The 21,212-nt window shown below is 48.3% G+C and overlaps 1 protein-coding gene across 1 annotated transcript in view; it reads right to left on the bottom strand.

Moving 5' to 3' along the window:
- Positions 1 to 21,212, bottom strand: part of usp34 (ubiquitin specific peptidase 34) — a 53,190-nt gene that overhangs the window by 25,063 nt on the left and 6,915 nt on the right. Inside the window, exons 2-28 of the mRNA XM_079999147.1 lie at positions 19,479 to 19,569; positions 16,594 to 17,104; positions 14,876 to 14,926; positions 14,445 to 14,594; positions 13,131 to 13,198; positions 10,866 to 11,058; positions 10,380 to 10,441; positions 10,181 to 10,262; positions 10,001 to 10,093; positions 9,271 to 9,396; positions 8,653 to 8,782; positions 8,366 to 8,496; positions 7,519 to 8,246; positions 7,144 to 7,358; positions 6,651 to 6,769; positions 6,146 to 6,273; positions 5,810 to 5,899; positions 5,363 to 5,458; positions 5,052 to 5,134; positions 4,081 to 4,235; positions 3,876 to 3,989; positions 3,345 to 3,444; positions 2,167 to 2,329; positions 1,921 to 2,047; positions 1,628 to 1,778; positions 1,022 to 1,122; positions 253 to 468 (exon numbers count right to left, since the gene is read on the bottom strand). Coding sequence (XP_079855273.1) covers positions 253 to 468; positions 1,022 to 1,122; positions 1,628 to 1,778; positions 1,921 to 2,047; positions 2,167 to 2,329; positions 3,345 to 3,444; positions 3,876 to 3,989; positions 4,081 to 4,235; positions 5,052 to 5,134; positions 5,363 to 5,458; positions 5,810 to 5,899; positions 6,146 to 6,273; positions 6,651 to 6,769; positions 7,144 to 7,358; positions 7,519 to 8,246; positions 8,366 to 8,496; positions 8,653 to 8,782; positions 9,271 to 9,396; positions 10,001 to 10,093; positions 10,181 to 10,262; positions 10,380 to 10,441; positions 10,866 to 11,058; positions 13,131 to 13,198; positions 14,445 to 14,594; positions 14,876 to 14,926; positions 16,594 to 17,104; positions 19,479 to 19,569 — 4,274 coding nt within the window. The remainder of the gene's footprint in view (positions 1 to 252; positions 469 to 1,021; positions 1,123 to 1,627; positions 1,779 to 1,920; positions 2,048 to 2,166; positions 2,330 to 3,344; positions 3,445 to 3,875; positions 3,990 to 4,080; positions 4,236 to 5,051; positions 5,135 to 5,362; positions 5,459 to 5,809; positions 5,900 to 6,145; positions 6,274 to 6,650; positions 6,770 to 7,143; positions 7,359 to 7,518; positions 8,247 to 8,365; positions 8,497 to 8,652; positions 8,783 to 9,270; positions 9,397 to 10,000; positions 10,094 to 10,180; positions 10,263 to 10,379; positions 10,442 to 10,865; positions 11,059 to 13,130; positions 13,199 to 14,444; positions 14,595 to 14,875; positions 14,927 to 16,593; positions 17,105 to 19,478; positions 19,570 to 21,212) is intronic.

Raw genomic sequence — 21,212 nt, 5'->3', positions numbered from 1 at the left:
TACACTTAAAAGCATTAAATAGGCAAGATCATGCAAATTAAAGACCAAATAGAATATTAAATAATGTTGGTTCTAAAATACATTATTTGTCAATAAGGTATTGCAGCAGAGAGAAAAATTAATACCTAAAAACAAAACATTTCATATAGAAACAATAAAATATTTTTTTTCCCCAAAAATCGACTTATACACCCCAAGTAACATTCCCCGATTCCCCCTGGGGGTCGATAAGGTGTCATCTCCTTTCCTCACCTCGGCGCTCTCCGGGCCCTGCTCGGTGCCGGGGCTGGGGGGCTTGAAGCAGGCCAGCATCTCCAGGAGGTCAAAGAGCGTGGTGAGGTGGGGCTCCTGCAGCAGAAGCAGCATGGGGATGTGCTCCTTCCTGGGGGGCGGCAGGCAGGACGCCGGCAGCTGCACGCCCTCGCCCTTCCTCTCCCGCCGCGGGGCGCCCAGCGACACAAACACCATCTGGGGGGGACGCATGACAAACACACCGGAAATGGCGGATGAAATGAAAACAACCTCGAAGGAAAAAGTTTGATTGTCCCTTATTACAACAACACACAAGAGGGTCCAATGGCAGTCATGTTTGGCAGGTGTAGGATGAGCCATATGCAAGATGAGATGTGTCATGATATCACACTGGATGTCATCTGGGATCATGGTTCTGGTAACATGATGATAACATGGTGATGAGACATGATGTGACAGTAAAGTAATCTATTCCAGTCAAGTAACCTATGACAGTAAATTAATGCAGTTTTCTGAACTTCAAAGACTCTTCTACTGCTCTTATCAATCACATCATAATATCCACTTATGGATTGGTTCCATAATATTTATTGTGTGTGAAAGCAGAGAGAGCAGCGACAGTCGTCCTCAAAACATGGTCACAGCACGGACATCAAGGTGTTTGTCAAGGCATGTTGTGATGTTTGATGGTGTGGCTGTAGCAAGGCCATGGGTAGACATGGTAACACGTCTCCTTGAATAGAGGACGCAGCACTTCGCTCCTTCTCACCTGCATGTCCTTGAAGCCCAGCTCATGCAGGGTTTTCTCGTCGTAGTCGGTCGTCAGCTCGTGGCCCGACGAGATCATGCGGACCGGACCCATCAGGCCCCCTGCAGGGGAACCGCACAGCTTTAGGATGCACCACCTTAGAACAGGGACAGCTTTCAGAAGCACCGCCTTAGAATAGGGACAGCTTTAGGAAGCACCACCTTAGAACAGGGACAGCTTTAGGAAGCACCACCTTAGAACAGAGCTCCTCAACGTGGGAGGGAGGTCCCACAAGACATAAGCACCGTCAGACAATGTCCAGTCATGACTGTTTGGATCCTAGTTTCACTGTCATCTCCCAAACCAGAGCAGAGACGCTAACAATAAAAATCTGCTCAGATTGGTTCCAGAGATGAGATCTTATCAAATTTAATTCAAATACATGAAAAATATTAAATAAAGCATGTGCAGTGTAGCATGTAGGGATGTTATTATGACAACTGTATGGAGTATGATTACTTTTCTGGAGTTGTGGGTGTAGATCTAATGTCTGTAGTAATGGGTGTAGATCTAAGGTCTGTAGTTGTGGGTGTAGATCTGAGGTGGAGTCATGGGCGGAGCAGGGACCTGGGAACTCCGCGGACTGCCGGCTGCTCTGGCCAAACTCCTGCAGCTGAGCCTGCTGGTTCATCTGCTCCTTCTGGAGGTTCTCGTACCAGTGGGTGACCTCGGCACGCAGGTCTGCCACCTGATCGCTGGGGTACATCTCAATGGTCATCTGAACACACACACACACACACACACACACACACACACACACACACACACACAAATAAGCACAAGGTGTATCTCCCTGGCCACCTGAACCTGGGGAAGACAGAGAAAAAGCCAATAAAAATAAAGAAGATCCTGGTTGCTACCTTGTCGGGGAGGCCGGCAGGCTGGCAGACGATCCTCAGCGGCAGCGACTGTTTGTCGCTCAGAGCCTTCAGGTGACTACTGATTCCTGTCCCTTCAATCTGCCACTGGCGGAGGTGGTAGGCAAACCTGACGGGGGAACAGTGGAATAAAAATCACATCAAACAACGGGTCACTTCTGTGTCACGCCTGGTAGTTAAAGGATACGTCCAACCCGCCTCACTTCCCGCCCCATCCCCAAAACGTACCTGCGGCGGAAGGCCTCCAGGTGGGTTTTGAGCATGAGGAGCCCCCTCTCGATGCTGGTCAAGCTGGAGTGGGCGTCCTGCTCCAGGTTGGCCGACGCCTTCAGCAGGCTCTCCATGCACTTCCTGATGAACTCCTGTTCCTTCTCCAGACCCGTCTTACCAGCTGCACACGCACAAGCACGCTTGTTTATTTTTGATTGTAGATCGTTGGACATGTCCTTGTGGAACCAACAAGTGTGTATGGATTGGTATGGAAACCGTGCTTAGCGGGGACATCTCCCCCCTCCCTATGCGGAATGCGTAGAAAATAAGGTGTAAATTCTGCTCCTGATTTGTTTTTGTTTTTCTCTTAAAAAAAAAAAAAAAAATAGAAAAAGAACCGATAAGAGTACTGTTGAAGTACCGTGTCGGTAAGAGTAGCAGTACTGTTAACGACACCCATCCCTATCAACGCCCCGTCCCCGTCTCTCATCTCGGGGAACGGGACCCGGCGTTCAGGACGCAGGGAGAGCCGTGTTCGATTCACACATATAAAAATATATTATTCCCCAATGAAATGTTATCCATGTGCATTTCCTAAGCTTCTATTTGTTTTATACATGCAGGTACTCCTCACTTAACTACCTGTTTAACGAGCGTTGGGACTTGGGACCAGCTCTCTGACCAGTCTGTATTGTACACTGTACACAGTACCAAGCATTTCATCACCCTTTATATACTAGATACACTATATACACTATATACTGTTTACTACATACACTTTATATACACTACATACAGTTTACTATATACACTATATACTGTTTACTACATACACTTTATATACACTACATACAGTTTACTATATACACTATATACTGTTTAGTACATACACTTTATATACACTACATACAGTTTACTATATACACTATATACTGTTTACTACATACACTTTATATACACTACATACAGTTTACTATATACACTATATACTATTTACTACATACACTTTATATACACTACATACAGTTTACTATATACACTATATACTGTTTACTACATACACTTTATATACACTACATCTCAGTCGCGACTTCCTACGAATATGCACGCTCTGCACTTCACAGAGACAGCTTGAATATTTGACTATTCCTCTGTTTTCATAACTACAAACATGAAGTAAAACCCAGTTTTCGGACCGTTGATGTAGTAGGAGTTGATGTACTGAATGGCCGCTCTGCTGATGTCTGCAGACTGAGCCCTGAGAGCGATACCCCACAGCTGGTCCATCCCACAGAGCTGAGGGGGGAGACAGAGCGGCAGGTTAGAGCGGGGGTCTCAACCTAGGGCCTGGGGACCACGGGCCAAGGCAGGAAAACAAACTGAGCCACGTTTCTTTGATTTACCTAGTGTTTTACCTGCACTAGTGAGTTAATTATAATACCATTACAATACAATCTGTTAAAAAGTGGATTTACCATCATAATCATCATGAAAAAAAATGTTGTATTCTATAAATTGTATTGATTCAATGTTGTATTTTTAATTGTAAAACATTCATGTTGTGGCTTAATCAAGCGTTGTGAAAAATAACATGTATTTGCTGGCCAGATTGAACAATATATTATAAACATCTAACGGGCCGCATTACATCTTCTTGCGCCCTTAATGTGGCCCTGGGCCAGAGGTTTGACACACTGGTTCCATAAGGGGTGCGTGTGTGTGTGTACCTCGCAGCTGGAGGAGGTGTCTAGGGCACTGGTGGCGAGCCGGGCTAGGTTGCAGAGATGCTGGAACAGGTTGAGTCCCGTCATGCTGATGGTCTCTGGCTTCAGCTGGGGCATCTGGCACACGCGCACACGCACACACGCTACTTTACTTGGGGGGGGGGGTTCCATCACGCAGGATGTGTGTGTGTGTGTGTGTGAGCCCCACCTTCTCCAGGAACAGGTGCTTGTAGGTCTCCATGCCCATGGCGTGCTGGTCCTTGCTGCGGACCTGGTTGAGGAACCAGTGCAGCGCGTCGTCGTAGCACTCTGCATCCTCCACCAGGCAGTGCCACAGGATGTCCACCTGCTCCAGGCTCAGCCCTGCGGACAGCAGGGGGCGCTCTGTTAGCCTCCTCTCCCTCAGCGTCCACGTCTCCGCTTAGTTGGGAGATGAATGAATCGCAGTTTGCCTCATCCTCTTTTGAAAAAAAAAACGGCAAAAGGAAACCTCTCATCCACGGCAGCCCCAGTGTCTGCCGGGACTCCTCTTCTCCCTTTCACACACACACACACACACACACACACACACACACACACACACACACACACACACACACACACACACACACACACACACACACACACACACATTGTTCGTGCGGAACCTCTCAGGTTACACACCAACAGTTATCCCTCCATCCACTAAATGTTCCAGGGGAGTCAGCGAACCCAAGACTTTCCTTCCGTTCAAACTGCTCCCAACACAAGCCGCCTCCATCAGTCGGGGGGAGAAACATGGCGGCTTCAGGTGGCGGCTGTGCCATCTTCAGCCGACACAGAATAAAAATCGGTGTCTGAAGTGAATTGTACCGGGGACCCAGCACTAGCAATGAGCATGGAAGCAGGAGGGGGGGGCAGGGAAAGCCCCTTCAGTGGCTCCAGTTTCAACACCTTTTTCACATCCTCCAAAAAAATAAAAAAAGGTGTTCTACCTTTTCAATAATACAAATTAATATCATTTACATTTAAAGCGATGACCAATTTTGCCAGGAGCCACATCAAACATGTCAGCTGTTAAGGGAGCAAAAAAAAAAAAAAAGACCGTTTGCTGCTTTTGGACGCATCAAAGCATGTTGGGTGATTGCAGGACCGCGTTTGGGGTTCAGGGGTCGCCAACGGAACGATGCCGACTCTTACTGAAGTGGTCTGGAGATCCCAGCGTGGAGAAGACGCAGGTGAGGAACTGTAGTCGGACCTGGACCTCGGCGCTGTGGCTGTATCTGCAGCGGAGCGGGAAAAGCAGAGAGCGAGCACGTCAGCGCCGTGGCCGTCACTGGCTCATGACACCAATCTATATCCATATATATATATATCCACATTTTCTGCTGCTGCCAGCTTTTCAGTTGACCATCTGACATGCAAGACCAAAATCTTTCACAGGACATCCCGTCCAACACAGACACCAAACATTTGGGCTCCCTGTCGCCGGGGGCGTTTCCTGGACTCACAGTGCAAACTTGTGCGTGTGCTCGCGGACTTCCTCGATGTAGTGCAGCAGGTTGTCGAAGAACAGCTTCATCATGTGCAGCTCCTTCTCCGCCCACCTGAGGAACATGAGGGCTCACTGAGAATGATGTGTATTTATGATTTAAATTTTAAAACATTTGAATCATTTTTATTTAAGGTCTGCGCACCACTGGTAACGAGCCAATTCGTACATTGACGTCATACATTGGACGGAAGCAGACGCTTCCGTCCAAAGGGACCTACAATTATTCAATTAAATTAGAGGTTAAGTGTCTTGCTCAAGGACACTGCAGCGTGCGAGCAGGGGCCGGGGATTGAACCAGCCACCTGTCGATAGACGACACTCGCTCCACCTCCTGGGCTCCTGACCCATAGCACTCATTACAACTCTAGCTCATCGTGTTCACAGACGACGTTGCTGTTCTTACATGGTGATCCAGTGCGTGTCGTAGCTGGAGCCAAACTGCTGAAAAGTGCCGAAAAGTTTGGGTAAGAGCCGTAGAGAGACAACCACAGACCTGCAGGGGGGGGGGGGGGGGGGGGGGCAGAGGACAGACAGACCACTGTTAGAGAAGGAAGGAGTCCTCCCGGGTTTTACTGGAAGCATCTTTCACTGGTGACGACGAGCAGAACGACACAGCGAGGAGAGAGAACCACGATAAAGAGAGGAGGAGGGAAGCTCTTCCGGTGTTCCTGTGACCATTTCCTCCACGACGAACGTTCAAAAAGTAATAACAATCAATTGATTGGGATGCTGCGCTGACCTGTGGTGGGCCAGGTTGTCAAGGCAACCCTCGATGAAGCGCATGCGGATCTGCCGGTCGGTGAACCAGCACACGAGCGAGCAGAGCAGCTTCTCCGCCTCGTTGATCAGACCCTCCGACAGGTGGATCTGTAACGGAAACACCGTGAGACGGAGGAACGCGGCCGGCTGCTCAGAGCACAGGGGTCCCAAACCGAGGTCTGCGCCCCGGCAAAAAGGTCTGCAAGGGGTCCGCGACAAAATCGTTAACACGCACGCGTGATCTTCTGGTTGCTGTGGGATTTGCGCTTTTTGTCAGCGAGGTTTGCGTTAAATGTTATAAATGTTTTATTACATGCAACTGTGAAATACTAAATTCTGATCGGTCAGTAGAGCCAATACGCGGCCAGTTATTTCTAAATAATGACTGCCAATCCCTTCATAATGACCGCTGCTACAACCACTCCCCCGCCTGGTGTCACATCCCTCATATCGCTCTGCCTGGGCTCCTGAGCTGAGACTCTTACTGCGTCCTCATCCTGCACCAGGTCCCACAGCAGCGTGTTTCCCTTCTTGCAGACGTTGTCCAGGTTGATGTCGGTGACGGCGTGGCCGCTGGAGTACTGGTGCTTGTGCACCGCCGGCCCTGCGGGGGGGCAGACACGAGCGTTGACGGAACGATTCGTCGTCATGACAACCAGAGGGGAATTGACGATATACTGCTGTAACAATACACTACAATGACAAACTTTAAACTGAAACAAATTAGGACCCTTGAGATGACTTCGACATTTTTGTTTTCCAATCAAGCATATTTACTACAAAGATGTGTGCAAAACTGTCATATCATTTACATACATTTTTTTTTTTTTTTAAACAGCATTTTCCATCGCCACATTCACAAAAAATAAGAAAAATAAAAAAAAAAAACCCTGGGGGCACTGTCTTCTAGCTTTTATGCATCAGTTCTTTTTTCAGAGGGCAGAGACAGGACAGAATGCATGCTGGGTAAAAGCCCACCTTGCACGAGGTGCTCGTGGTAGATGGAGGCCAGGTTGGGCAGGTGCTGCTGCAGGTGCGAGCTGAGCTCCGCGTGCGAGTTGATCTGCACCAGCTCCTCCTCGCAGCCCGACTCCTCGCCGTCGAAGTCTGCCATGTTTTTCTCCGACTTGGCACTGACCTGAGAGCTGCTGCAACTCACATCGTCCGCGCTCAACATGTCCTCCACCATGTGGCTGAGGGGGCATTATTATTATTATTATTATTATTATTACTACTACTACATCGTGTAGGTGGATGTTACTTTCCTCATGCTGTAACTATCAACTATCAATGTTGTAACCATGTTAATACGTTATTGGTTGACAAAAACAAACAGGAAGCAGAGCGCCCTACCCCTCGTGGTGGTGATGGTGGTGGGGGTGGCGTGGGTGGTGCTGGGGGCCGATGAAGCGCCGGCAGTTGAAGAGCTCGGTGCTCATAGCCTCCCCCAGGAAGTCCCCGGGTCTGGGGAGGCAGGAGGGCTCCTGGGGACCCTGGACCATCTGGGCGGGGCCCATCTCGGGCTGCGGCTCCGCCCGGTCGGGGCCCTCCGGGCGGGCGGACGTGGAGGCGGAGCAGGCGTCCAGCATGCGCATGCGGCTCTCCAGCGTGGACCCCACCATGGCGGCGGCCTCAGCGTTGAAGGTCAGCACCTTTGGCTTGGACCCGCCCCCAGCGCCGCTAGGCCCCGCCCCCTGGCCACACCCCTCGCCCAGTGCCTCCTCCGCTTTCCTCTTCCTGACCTCCGTCTGTTCCCGGGGATCCTTCTGCTGAGCACCCTCCGTGGCCGGCCGTGCCCCGCCCTCCTCCTCCTCCTCCTCCTCCTCTTCGTCGTCGTCATCCTCGTCGTCTTCCTCCTCCTCTTCATCATCCTCCTCCTCCTCCTCCTCTTCCTCCTTCAGGGCCTCGCTGTCCGCCATGTCCGAGTGCATCTCGCTGCCGGGGCTGCCTGCTGATTGGCTGGCGCGGCTCGACGCCGCATCGTTGCTGGAGGCCTCGCTGCGCCCGCTGCTGCTGCCCGGCCCGCTGCTGCCCTCCTCCACGCTGTTGGCCGTCTCATCGGAGCTGCCCTGCATCGACTCCTGGGGGCAGGGAGGCATCGCTCGACACTATTTACAAACTTTAGGATTGAACGCCTCCCGACTTGTGTCATTATTTCTGTAGAAAAAGCTTGTGCGCGCAGCTCGAAAGCCGCCCGTACCTCTGTGTCAGACAGCCTCTGCTGGCCTCGCTTGCCGCCGCTCAGCAGCTGCTCGTCCATCTCCATGTCGCTTCCCGCACTGTGCTGCGTGTCGCTGTTGTCGCTGCTGTCTGGACTGGCGGCCGGGGAACCTGGGAGACGCACAGAGCGCAAATCACACCCAACCTCGCAGAGCGTTCCCCGGACCCGTTTGGTGGGAAATGAGATTTAAAAAACGTCGGGTCGATCTGATAATAATGAGCTTTTATGAGCCAAACTAAATCAGATAAGACTTTGTGTGGACCGACCTTTCTTGTTGCCAAGGGGAATGTTGGTGTTGAGCAGAGAGGCGAAGGAGCTCTGCTTGGAGAGCTGGGCCTTGGCTGCCAGGGCGTTGTTCCACAGAGCCTTGATGAGCATGGAGGCCAGATACAGAGTCTGGAGGCGGCAGGACATAGTACATCTAAATTTGTTTCAACAAAGTAGTAAATAATCTGTTCGTGAAAATAAGGGGTCTTTGTACCGTCCATTTATTTATTTTTAACCCTTTCTTTGGTATTTCCCAATACGGAGAACTCCTAGGAATACTGTCATTTCCAGTTGATTTCAAAGTTTAGGGACGTCCTGAGCTCATTTAGCACACATTCTAGTGAAAGTGAAAAAAATATGTCATCGCACACTTGTGATTCAAGTTTTGTGAACAGCAAACAAACCCCAAACCTGTGGACGTTGGTCCACAAATCTGCACGACTGTGTCTCAGTAGAGAGCAGATCTGCTTTTCTCATCCTGATATGGATTCTTCTTGGCACTTTTATTGCGTGTAAAGTGAGAAAAAATCCTTACGTGTTCAAATGTAAAGTTTCCTTAAACCAATCAGAACAAGAGTTTGTGATGACAGTGTGTGGGTGTGTGTGTGTGTGTGTACCTGCTCGGTGTGGGCACTGGGGTGCAGCCCTGAGACCAGGTTCAGGACGTGGCGCAGTGGGACGGGATCCAGGTTCTTGATTAGCGATGGGAACAGGTCGTGGATGTAACGACTACAGTGCTTCAGCTTTGGAAACAAAAGGAAATCAAAACCGCTCAAGTTAAATCACTCAACATGAATTTAAACTTCGTTTCCCGTCGTGACACACAGGTTGGTACTCTGGAATATGAAGCAGGTCGAGCCTGTAAGAGATTATTTTGATGTAAGAAATACACAAAACAAACATAACATTGGAGAAGAAGCATGTCAATCAATTTTAAAACAAGTTCATTGTTCATTTTTACAGTTATTTAATTTTTTTAATATTTCTTTTGAAGCATAAGGAGTATGAGAGGTTTAATAATGCAGTTACAACAAAAAAGCCCTGCTTGAAACCTTGTCTGGAGACAGATTAGAAGTCAAAAAGTAGGTGATCTGATGTAGGTCATTAATTATAAATATTCATATTAATTAATACATATTCATATAAATAAAGGGACTGGGAGGTTTCAAAAATGCTTCATATTTTAGTCAGAAGTGTTTCAGAGGCTGCCACAGTGAGGCACAACAGGGAGGAACTTACTAACTTGTTGTGAACCTGACCGTGTCAAAACAGACCATGTGCAGTACAGCCTCGTACTCTGCAGTAAAGCGTCGCAAAGCGTGGTAAAACGCGGCAAAGGGCGGTTACCTGCGCTGCGGCCCAGATGCAGTCGACGTGCTGCGTGCTCAGCCTCCCCTCCGCAGCCAGGAAGTTCAGGATCACTTGGCACTGCTTGATAATCTGCAGGAACGGAACAGGGGCAATAAAGACGGAACACGCCGGGACACGAGAACAAGGAGGAGGAGGAGAACAGGTCACACAACCCACCTCTATGTGCAGGTTTGGTCCGAATATATGTTCCACCACGTTGTTGTTGATGAGCCAGTCAGCGAGCTCCTTCGCTATCGACCTGCAGCGGCATTCGCAACCCGGTAACGAATAGTATCAATATTAGCCATGCATAAACAAACATGACTTGTGACCACGAGTGTTCATGGAAGTTCTCTAAAACCTGCATGCGACTCACGTTTCTGTGTCGGACACCAGGGACTCGTTGTTGCAGACGTCGTTGAAGGTGTGGAGCTGGTTCTGAGAAGCACAGAGACGTTACCTCTCAACACGTTCATGAACGACCGCTGTGTGTACTTCCAGGGTCCGGAGGAACCGATGTGTGCGGGTCCGAGTCGGAGTGTGAGCCCTCAGGTCAGCGTCGCGGCCGGGACCGGCGGCTGGAAGAGCAGGGCTTCAAGGTGCCCAGTCCGGTGAGTCAAAGTCAACACCAGGTCTTCTTTTATAATAGTTTTACAGATTGCTCTGTTTCTCTTCTTTAAATGTCTGATGCTCATTTGAAAAGCACTTAAAGCTAAATTACTGGATCGGACCCGACTCGATCTTCAAATTAAATCACGGGGTCGACACAGAACCAGACCGAGACGAGTCCGTCGCCACGCGGACTGAAGACCAGACTCCGGACCAGGTGTATGAGTGCGAGTGCAGTGTGTGCGTGTCTCACGGTGATCTGGCTGAGGCCGGCCAGCCTCATGGTGAGCGTGGGGGACATGAAGTACTTGAAGGCCAGGTCCAGGCTCTCCTTGTCGAAGCACAGCGCGCTGTCCAGGGGCTCCTTCACCGTGCTCCACATGAGGTCGGCCATGTTGCGTGCCGCGCTCTGACGCAGCTCCTGGTCCGACAGCTTGCACAGGTACCTGGAATCACATCCAGTTCTGCATGTTTTTACCTTCTGAAACGGAGGGTGCTTGTCAAATATTGGAGTCTCGCCGCATTCAGATTGAACGACCTTCGCTCCCGAGTGGCCACCTGTTGCATCAGCTCCCCACTTTTCACCTTTCTCGCCATTTCATTTCCCCCAGAATTTCCCTCCGGGTATGATCAAAGTGTTATCTTATCTTAGGAAGCGTGTCACAATTCATTACGTTAAAACAGCACATTTTGTAGGAACTTGCCAAAATATATATATTTCATAATAAACTTCCTAAATGTAAAACGTCTTGCCACATTTCATAACCTACGACATCATGTGTAATAACATTTTTATTCCAACTTTTTATAATGAATGTGTAATAATTCAACGCTTTAGGCTGCCACACTCGACTTGTGGAGAACGTTCCCTGGCAAGGCTCACACAGACATGGCAATATGGGGAGATATGATTGTGTAACGCATTGTGATCTTCTCAAGCTAACTGCTATTCTGTAAGTGATCAGATCTGTGTTTTGTTTCAGGCAACTGGTAGATCAATTACACTTAGATAATCAATTCTATAGTCAGTAACAAATTACAATACTTTGTGTGGGAGTTCACATCCCATTTTCCTCTTAAATTAAATACTCTGCTACGCTAGGTGTCACCAGAGTTTCAAATGTATTCATTTCCATTGTTTTGTTTATTTTTTATATATGACAAAAATAAAAATAAACAAATGCTCAAAGTTCATTTAAGAAAATAAAAAAAACCTGGATATTATTAAATATTGTCATTTAAATTCTGAATTGGCTGGATTTATTCAAATAAATATTTTTGTAGTAGTAGTTATCAGCGATTCTCAATATGTCCGGTTGTCAATGTATGGACATAGAACGGCATCAATATCACGTTGGATGGATATTGATTGAAATGTGAGCTCCCGCCCCGGTGTCACACACAGACACATCACTCAGTCTGCGAGCCGTCTGCCTCTTCCAAGGTCATGTGAGGAGAGGCGGGCTGTTGCCATGGTGACCAAGCTCTTCCTAGCAACACTCGCATGAAGGAGGAGAGTGACGAGACGGCGAGTGAAACAAAAAGCTGAGCGCACAAGCCGACAGCATCCAAACTGAGATGAACCCGTCTGTGTCAAGGTGAACAACAAAATGGCAGCCGCTTACACCACCACCAAAAGAAACAAATAAATCAGGCCCCAAGTTGATCCGATATCGTTGAGATGGCTCGCGAAGCGATATTATATCGATATATTGACATATTATACACAATGAGAACAGAATTCTCAGTTTACCATCACGTGCATTACAAAAATATTTCTCTGACCAAATATTTCTCAGAACAGCCTAACATAGAAATTAGATACAAACATTTGTGACTATGGTGGTATTTTATTTAAGCGGAAGATGGTTGCATACAATCTTAACAGAGTGTCGATATAGAAATTGGCGCTGGAATTGAGGTATCTACCTCTAGAAAAGCCCAAATAGATTTTATGAAATGAGCTTGAGGAAGATCTTCTGGGGACACTGCGACTGTCCATCCTCTTCCATCGATCACCAACCCACACTCAAACTCAGTCAGTTTAACCTAATTCCAAGACACTTTTTGGTAAAGGTCTTTGTTGGAAAACTTCTCGCGCACACACCAAAACAACTACGACCTTCCACACTTTTCCCTTTTTACTTTGAAAATAATCAAATGAAACAAATACTGCCCGTAAAAAATAAATGATAACTTAAACCATTAAAAGTGATTGGATTTAGGTGCAATAAAGGTGCTGTCCACTTTTATTCTCTCATCCGTATCATTATATTAATATAGTGTTACTATCACCTCTAAAATTATATTAAACAAATGAGATATTATCACCTGTGAAGCGTCAGGGGATCACACAGATCTCCAGGTGACGGGTGGAAAATGAACCGTTTTGGACCCTAACGTAGACATCCCTGAATTCACCTTAAAACCTTTCCTGATCTCATCGGCTGCCAGAGCGTGCGCAAAACCGTGCAAAAGGCAAAGAACCTGCAAAGCACGCGTGCGTGTGTAAACTCACCGTATGACGTATGTGCGGAACGGTATGATGTGCTGCATGACGGCAGGGATGTGCAACCAGATTCTGATCTGAAGAGAGAGCGAGCAGAGCAGAGCGAGAAGAGGAGAGGAGAGGATCATGTGACGTCTGGAAACATGCTGTTCCGTTCAACACATTGACTGTTGGATCTCACTTGGTTGTCATCATTCTGCAACTTAAAAAACAGCTTTGCTCCCTGCAGAGTCTGGAAATACATTTTAGGTTTTAAGACTAGGTCATTTTTATGAACCAAAAATGTATGCAAATTAATTAATGTGCAGCAGAAGCTGACAGAACAGCGGAGCAAAAAAATTAATAAAAAGCACTTAAGTACAAAAAGGAAATAGTAGTAGATAGAAAATGATATGTATATAATATGAATTATATAAGTCGTTGCATTTTGGGGAAATTAAGTTTAGTCTCCAAATAACGTCTGGAACGGCTCAATGTTTAGCCACAATGTCATGACGACACCTTTCATTTCATGACTTTTCGCTGAACGACTGAATATGAGAAGTTGCTGCTGCTGAGTTTGCGTTTGAAACTGATTCCTGATGAGCAGCAGGAGGAACGGAGGGACGGAGGTACAAAGGGATGGAGGGAGGGAGGGAGGGACGGACGGAGGTACAAAGGTACAGAGGGACAGAGGGGCGGAGATACAAAGGGACGGATGTACAGAGGGACAGAGGGACAGAGGGACGGAGGTACAAAGGGACGGAGGTACAGAGGGACAGAGGGACGGAGGGACGGAGGTACAGAGGGACGGAGGGACGGAGGTACAAAGGGACGGAGGAACAGAGGGACAGAGGGAGGGAGGGACAGAGGGACAGAGGGACAGAGGGGCGGAGGGACAGAGGGACAGAGGGACAGAGGGACGGAGGGGCGGAGGGGCGGAGGGGCGGAGGGGCGGAGGGACAGAGGGACAGAGGGACAGAGGGGCGGAGGGGCGGAGGGGCGGAGGGACAGAGGGACAGAGGGACAGAGGGACGGAGGTACAAAGGGACGGAGGTACAGAGGGACAGAGGGACGGAGGGACGGAGGTACAGAGGGACGGAGGGACGGAGGTACAAAGGGACGGAGGAACAGAGGGACAGAGGGAGGGAGGGACAGAGGGACAGAGGGACAGAGGGGCGGAGGGACAGAGGGACAGAGGGACAGAGGGACGGAGGGGCGGAGGGGCGGAGGGGCGGAGGGGCGGAGGGACAGAGGGACAGAGGGACAGAGGGGCGGAGGGGCGGAGGGGCGGAGGGACAGAGGGACAGAGGGGCAGAGGGGCAGAGTGTGTTTGTGACTCACGTTGGAGACGATGGTGATGAAGGCGTGGGCGATGGGGAAGGGGAGGCTCTCGGGCGTCCCCGACTCGAAGCACTCCTTCATCAGCGCCAGGCCGTGCTTCCCGCAGAACAGGCAGACGTGGCGCAGCAGGTGTAGCGGGACCTCCACGTCCTGACCAGGAGGAGGAAGGGGTCGATATTAATTTTTTATATATATATATATATATATATATATATATATATATAAACATGAAGCGGCGCCTGGCCATACACAATTTCACAATTGAGGAATGTAAAATAATATAAAATAACAACAGAATTACAAAAAATATAAATTATGGGGTTTTTCTTTATATATAATTATATCAGATTATGTTAAGGAGCCCCAGCAGCATTGGACCAATGGGACGCTGGTTGTTACATGAAGCAGCAGAAAGGAGGAGCCATGCTTACGTTCATGTCACAGAAGGAGCCCAGGATGTTGCTTTCATGAGCAGATATGTCCTGAGAGAGGGAGAGAGCGAGAGCGAGAGCGAGAGAGAGAGAGAGAGACAGACATCATAGATGTGGGTAATATTTGCATGTTATTCGGCATTCAAATGTAGTGACAAGTAGTGACAACCAGTGCTCAGGAGGACAAAGAAAAAAACCAATCCGGTTCACTGGCTATATCGAGAAAATAAGTTAAACGAAAGTCTACCCTGGTAGTACTAGGAACATAGAGGTACGATGGGCTCACGGTTCATTATGTGTCACGGTTTTGGGGCCACGGTTTCAGTATCTTTATATTTAAGAAAAAAAACGATGTAAAAAAAGTTTAAAGGTGTAAAAAGATGCTTTTACAGTAGTCTGCCACAAATAACTAGTGTAATGCTGTGTGTGTGTATTTTTTTTTTTGTGTATTACAGGTATAAACAGTATTTTTCACACATAAATAACAGTTGTAAAAATAAATAATTTCAAATAAAAGCTTAGTCAGACTGAGTCGGCTCAGTCCTTTTCAGCCGCGGAGGGAGGAGCTTCGGCTCTCTCTTACAGAGAGGGGGAAACATTTGCCGGCGGCAGGAGACGGCAACTTAAACAAACACCACCACACAAAACTGTAAAGCTTGACAAAAACAAAAGGAAAGGCTCGTCGGGTTCAAAAGACGCGGATGGTTCATGAACGACGTTGTGCAAGTAGAGTTGACTGCCCTCTCTACAAAAACGTTTCTCTGTAGTTTAATCTCGTGTTTCTGTTGAAAGGGCTGCCTCGTCGCGCGCAGTTGAAAAGAAATTCCACCTCTAGACTAGAGTAATGCCGCACGGCTCCACACGACTGACATGGCCGCTGGAGCTGCAACAGTGGAATGGATAGGAAGCAGCACTGAGGGCACGCCCAGCCGAGCACCGCGTGCGGTGGACTTCCACCGTGATATGGTAATACAGTGGTACTTCGACTTAGGACTGTAATTGGTTCTATAAGAACGGTCGTATGTCCAAGCAATCTTTCCCTTATACTCCAGGCTCATATTTCTCTATGATTTCCTTCTTAGTTTCAATGGGAGTCGTTGTCTTTTTCTTTTTCCATCGTCCTTCTTCTTACGACTCATCATGAAGGTGAAAATAAACTAAATACACAGTAAATATGAAGAAAATATCCATAAGCCACCAACTACCTGCACACACCATGTAGGTTGCCGGCTGACTGGCTGCTGACTGACTGCTTGCTAACTGCTGACTGGCCTCCGACTCGCCAACTGCAAATTTCCACGCTCGTATCTTGGAGCAGTCGGTCGCAAGTCGATACAAATTTATGCGACTATCGCTGCTGGTATCTTGGATTAGTGGTAAGTAGATGCAGTCGTAAGTCCAGGTACCACTGTACTGCGGCTCGCGTGCGCGTACTGAACCGCAGGGGGCGTACTGAACGGGTCGATAACACACCGTGTACCGTGGCATCCCTCGCTGGTGCCGTCATGTCAGTTCCTCCAGGCTTCGGTGTGATTTTTGCAACCGAAAATGCTTGAATTTGCAACAACTTTACTCTGTTGATTTGAACGTTTAAATGTGGAAAAGGTGCGGCCATTTTGCAAAAACGCCAGCTCTTGAAAATAAAGCGCATTCCCTATTGCGATCGAAAACCTTGATTTCCTGGAGGGACTGATGTGCGCTTCCTGCCCTGAACATACCTCGATGGTGGGGTGCGTGTTGTGTTTGTAGGCCGTGTACAGCGGGAACTGGATCTGGAAGATCTTGGCGGCGCACAGCAGCAGCTTCTCCTTCTCCTCAGTGTTCCAGGAGTTAAACGGATCCTGGCCGTCGGCGCCGCTCGCTCCCGCTTCCCCGCACCCCGACACGCCGCCGCCGCTCTCCCCGGGGTCGAGGCCCGCCGTCTGGGGCGGACCCGGCTGGCTCTCCCCCGGACCCTGGCTCGGACCCGGGTTCTGGTTCCGATTTGGGTCCGGGGCGTCGGCGTCCTCCTCCACATTGACGGGCTCGTCCTCCCCCGGCGAGGAGGGCCGCGGGAGCGCCGCGGCCCCGTCTGAGCTCCACGGGGCCGCGGGGCCCGCCAGGCTGTGGAGGGCACAGAGGCTGTCCCTCAGGCTGCTGATCTGACTGATCACCAGGTTGATGAGGGCGTAGACCAGCTGGTTGAACACCTCCAGGTGCTTGTACTCCTTGAAGCAGCAGAGACATTGCCTGCAGCAGGAGGAGCAAGAGGGGAAATGAGAAGGAACAGATGTCACCATGCCAAACTGATCCCAGCAGATATCCCTGAGACAGCTCACGATGCCATTCTACGTCGAGATGTTGACTCTATTCTACTGCATTCAGACAAATTCAGTCTCACACAGAATTGAAACATTTAAATCCATTAGTGACTCTGGTGGTAAGAGGAAAACATTTTCATAACATTCAAATAAACTTACGATATTACGATCTTAGTATCAGTTTCGGCCCTTGAAACGTTATATATCCAACCACAATACTCATCAACGTTGCACCAAAAAAACACTTTCAGTTCTCCTTTTAGGAGCAGATACCTGCACATCCCATAAGCTCTTGGCACAGGACGGCCAACACACACAGGACAACAGAAAGTCTCATTCAAATCTACAATTTTTCCAATTGGAGATTTAGCTCACTGTCTTATCTCAATTGGTCCCTTATATTGTTTATTTATCTTGCTTTTCATGTTATTTATTTTTTTAATATCTTCTACTTGAAAGAGCGACGTCCCACTTGGACATCAGTGAATCTGCTCCTATCTGCTCTACAAACACAAACAGGAAGTCATGTCGGCTAAAAGCCCAGAACCGGCGGTTTTTCTGCACATTTCCTCTGGAGGAGCTTCAAAGCGAGCTGGGATGTTTCATCCACCGCTGATGAGGTGAGCTTAGCTTGGCCCTACTCAAACATGTTAAACAAGCGAGGAAGCTCGACTCCGTAGAAACAATCCTGAATTAATTTGCGAACCATAAACCGAGTCATTACTCTGACGTGTTGGGTTCCACAAAAAATCTGCATTCATTCATTCGGTCGTCACTTTGAGAGAAACACCTCAACTGGAAAGACCCAGGAGATGTTTTCATCCAAAACGCAGCCAGGGAAGTGTTAAAAACACAAATTCGGCATTCCTTTTCAGGAACCGAATTTTAATTTAAACCGATGGGCAAAAAAACATCACATTTCCATTCAGATGTCAAGGAAACTTGAAAAGCTTGTCCATCAGGTGTTTCCATCAGAGGGTTGAGGCCAGCCTCCCGTCCACCTTCATCTTTATGTTTCAATGTTGACTCAGTCAACGCCGCTTCCTCATAATTTGGACTTGTTTTGCTAAACTAAATATGATGGTGACATCAATGAACGAATTAAGTCATTTGTCAACCGAAACCTCGGACTGCTCCCCACGTACCGGCTCAGCCGTCTTTAACAAACATCCCGCAGGGGACGTTTGAGGGATTGTTTAAAGTCCCGAATAAAGAAAAGTGTGTTTTAGGGAGAGAGCTTTAGGACGCAACGTGTCGAAATATCCACAACAAACTCATTTCTCTGACTGACTGTGTTGGTCAGGCTTGTGACAACTGCTTTTGGTTCCTTTCTGAAGAAATGTGCATCGCATCTCTTTGATTAAAGATCAGGAATGGAGCTCCAAAGCTCCACCGGGCAGGTCTCAGGTAGGCTCCCAAATAACCTCCCCTGAAGTGTGAGCGCCGCTTGGGGTGAGGAGTCCGAGGTGGACCGCCGCCCGAGGCAGCCGAGCCCGGACAGAAACATTCCTCAGCCGGAGAGAGACAGAAAGGAAAGCAAACGGACTGGGACCTCCGCCTGCCCCGGCCGCCTGCCAGGAGACACCTTCAGGATATGTTCAATGTGTGAACGGGAACCTGTCCAGAGAAGGTCAGGTCGGGACGGCTCTCGACCTCTCCAAAATCCTCCCAGGGAGGAGTCGTTTCCTGGCTAAGACGGCGGATGAATTGCTTTTATTTTGACGCCTAAAAGTAGGGTTACATTTGTGCCAGTGGGACGTTTTTTGGGGCAGTTAGGACCCGTTTCCTACTCTGAGACGCTTGATAAATTCGAGCCCTGGTCTGACCTTGTAGCAAGCGCACCACATCGGTGGAGCTAAGCCGCGCTGCAGGCCATTCATTTGTCAATGGAGCAGCAGTGTCCAAAATAAGCAACTGAGAGGGGAAGGAAAAAGACGATGCATCGTTGACATGAGGGCCACATACACCCATAGTTTGGTGTTTCTTTTGGATATTTAAGTTCCGACCCAAAGCAGACGGCAAAAATCCATTGCGCCAAATACCGTTCTTTCAAAACAGAAGCTGCGCCACTTCTCACACTTGTTGTTCACAGGCTTTTCTAATGTGATATCTGTCTTATATTTACACACTTACTAACTGAACCAGTGTCAAAGATTGAGCCTGTCTCCATATTACAATACTGTCGAGCGTTGAAACGTTCGATGGCATTCAAAGCCAAAATTCGCCATTAATCTCTTCGGCGTCAGCGAGCCCAAAATAGCACTGATCTGTACAGTGAACGCGTCATGTGACTCCCAGCCTACCTCTGTGTCCAGGAGCTGATGTAGCCCAGCACCCGCAGTGCATGCTCCTTCTTCAGCTGGAAGCCTCCTTCACTGCTGTCTGCATCCGATACTGAAAAAGGAAAAGACAAACTATTAAGTACAGGAGCCAGGTCGGTCACACAGCCTGGGAGACCACAGCTCATCAGTCCAAGCGAGAAGGGCCAAGTGTGCTCATCTACACCCGTTAAGAGCCCGTGTGCGGAGCTGGAATTGTGCCCGTTGACCGTTGGTTCCCAACACGGGGTCCGGGGAGCCTTCAACAGGTTTCAGTGGGGGGGGGGGGGGGGGGGTCCCCAACAAAATGATTAACAGTTAAATATCAACATTATTTCATTGGTTGGCAATGTCCAATAATTAATATTTAGAACCTAGTTTCACTGTTGTCTCCCGAACTAGAGTAGATACCTAAATCGTATCTAATAAGTAAAATCTGCTGAGATTGCAGAGACTAAACCATAACAGTTGGGGTCTGTGGCCTGATGCGGGTCTAATCGAGGCTCCTTGATGTGAAAACCGGTTGAGAATGACTGTACTAGACAGCTCAGCAGTGTGAAAGAGTCAACATGTTTGAATGCTAAGCAGGTGATGGTCCACAAGAGCATGCCTGTCTGGTTGATTTCCCGGGTTATATGGACGTTTAAAAATACACATTACACACAACCACACGCACACAACATCTTGGCCAGGCAAGTAGGAGGCGTTCCCCGCTACAGCCGTCACTAAAACGTCACCCACGTGGGGTAATGCAAGTGTCTTGGAGGTTCTTCAGTAAGTCACTACACTGTGGTTTGCTGCCACAAGACCACCTCTGGATCTTTTGGATGGAGGCCCGGACTCGGGCCAGCTCTGAAAGCAGCTTCCACACTGACTGGCACTATCAAGTGTCAGAGCCAACTTGTAAACTGTGGCCTGGAATTGGGCAAAAAAAAATTAAAAATTAAAAAAAAATCTAATATCTCAACACGCAAACGCTTCAATATCGACAATACTCTCACTGCACAACGGACTCCTTGAGAAGAGTCAATGAGATCAGAAAAGTGGATGGCGTGACTGTAATGCAGCGTTTAAGAGCTGGAAAAGCCAACCTTTTAAAAGGCATCACTGTATTACTACACTGCAAATCCCAGACCATGTCTAGCCTTGGACGTCATTTACCTGACTTCTCGCAACGGTATCTAAAGCCATTTGAAATATCCAACTGGAGGAAAAACTGGAGTTCTTGAAAAAACAAAGGGGCTGGACTGGGCATCGTATATGGAAATGTTATAAGAATGTTGTCATTTGAAAAAAATCATAATAAGAAATAACCGCCCGTGTATAGTTATTCAGTAGTGAAGGACTGAAGTATACAGTCTGACAGTATTTGGGCTTTCAAACAAACTAGAGAATGCCCAGTGAAAATTGAAGATTTTGACGTTTGAATGGCACAGTTTAACAAAATGTCAACGATTCAGTCCCGTGCGCCACAACGGAAGACGATGAAACGGCATCTTCCACTGTGGAACAATCATACACCAGGGAAAAACTCTTTGTGACCCGGCCGCAGAGCCATGAAGCCGCCGCCCCCCTCCGCCCCCCCGCTGTTTATTAATATTACGTGTGTCACGTGTCCACATTGCACCAAATTCGACACTGCACATCCTTGGGTCCCCAGCCATACAACCACCACGTTTAAAGGAGATTTAAACACTTTATACAGATAGTTTTGAAAGG

Source organism: Zeus faber (assembly GCF_960531495.2).
Source record: "Zeus faber genome assembly, chromosome: 4".
NCBI lineage: Eukaryota > Metazoa > Chordata > Actinopteri > Zeiformes > Zeidae > Zeus > Zeus faber.
This window is presented reverse-complemented; position numbering and strand designations above follow the sequence as displayed.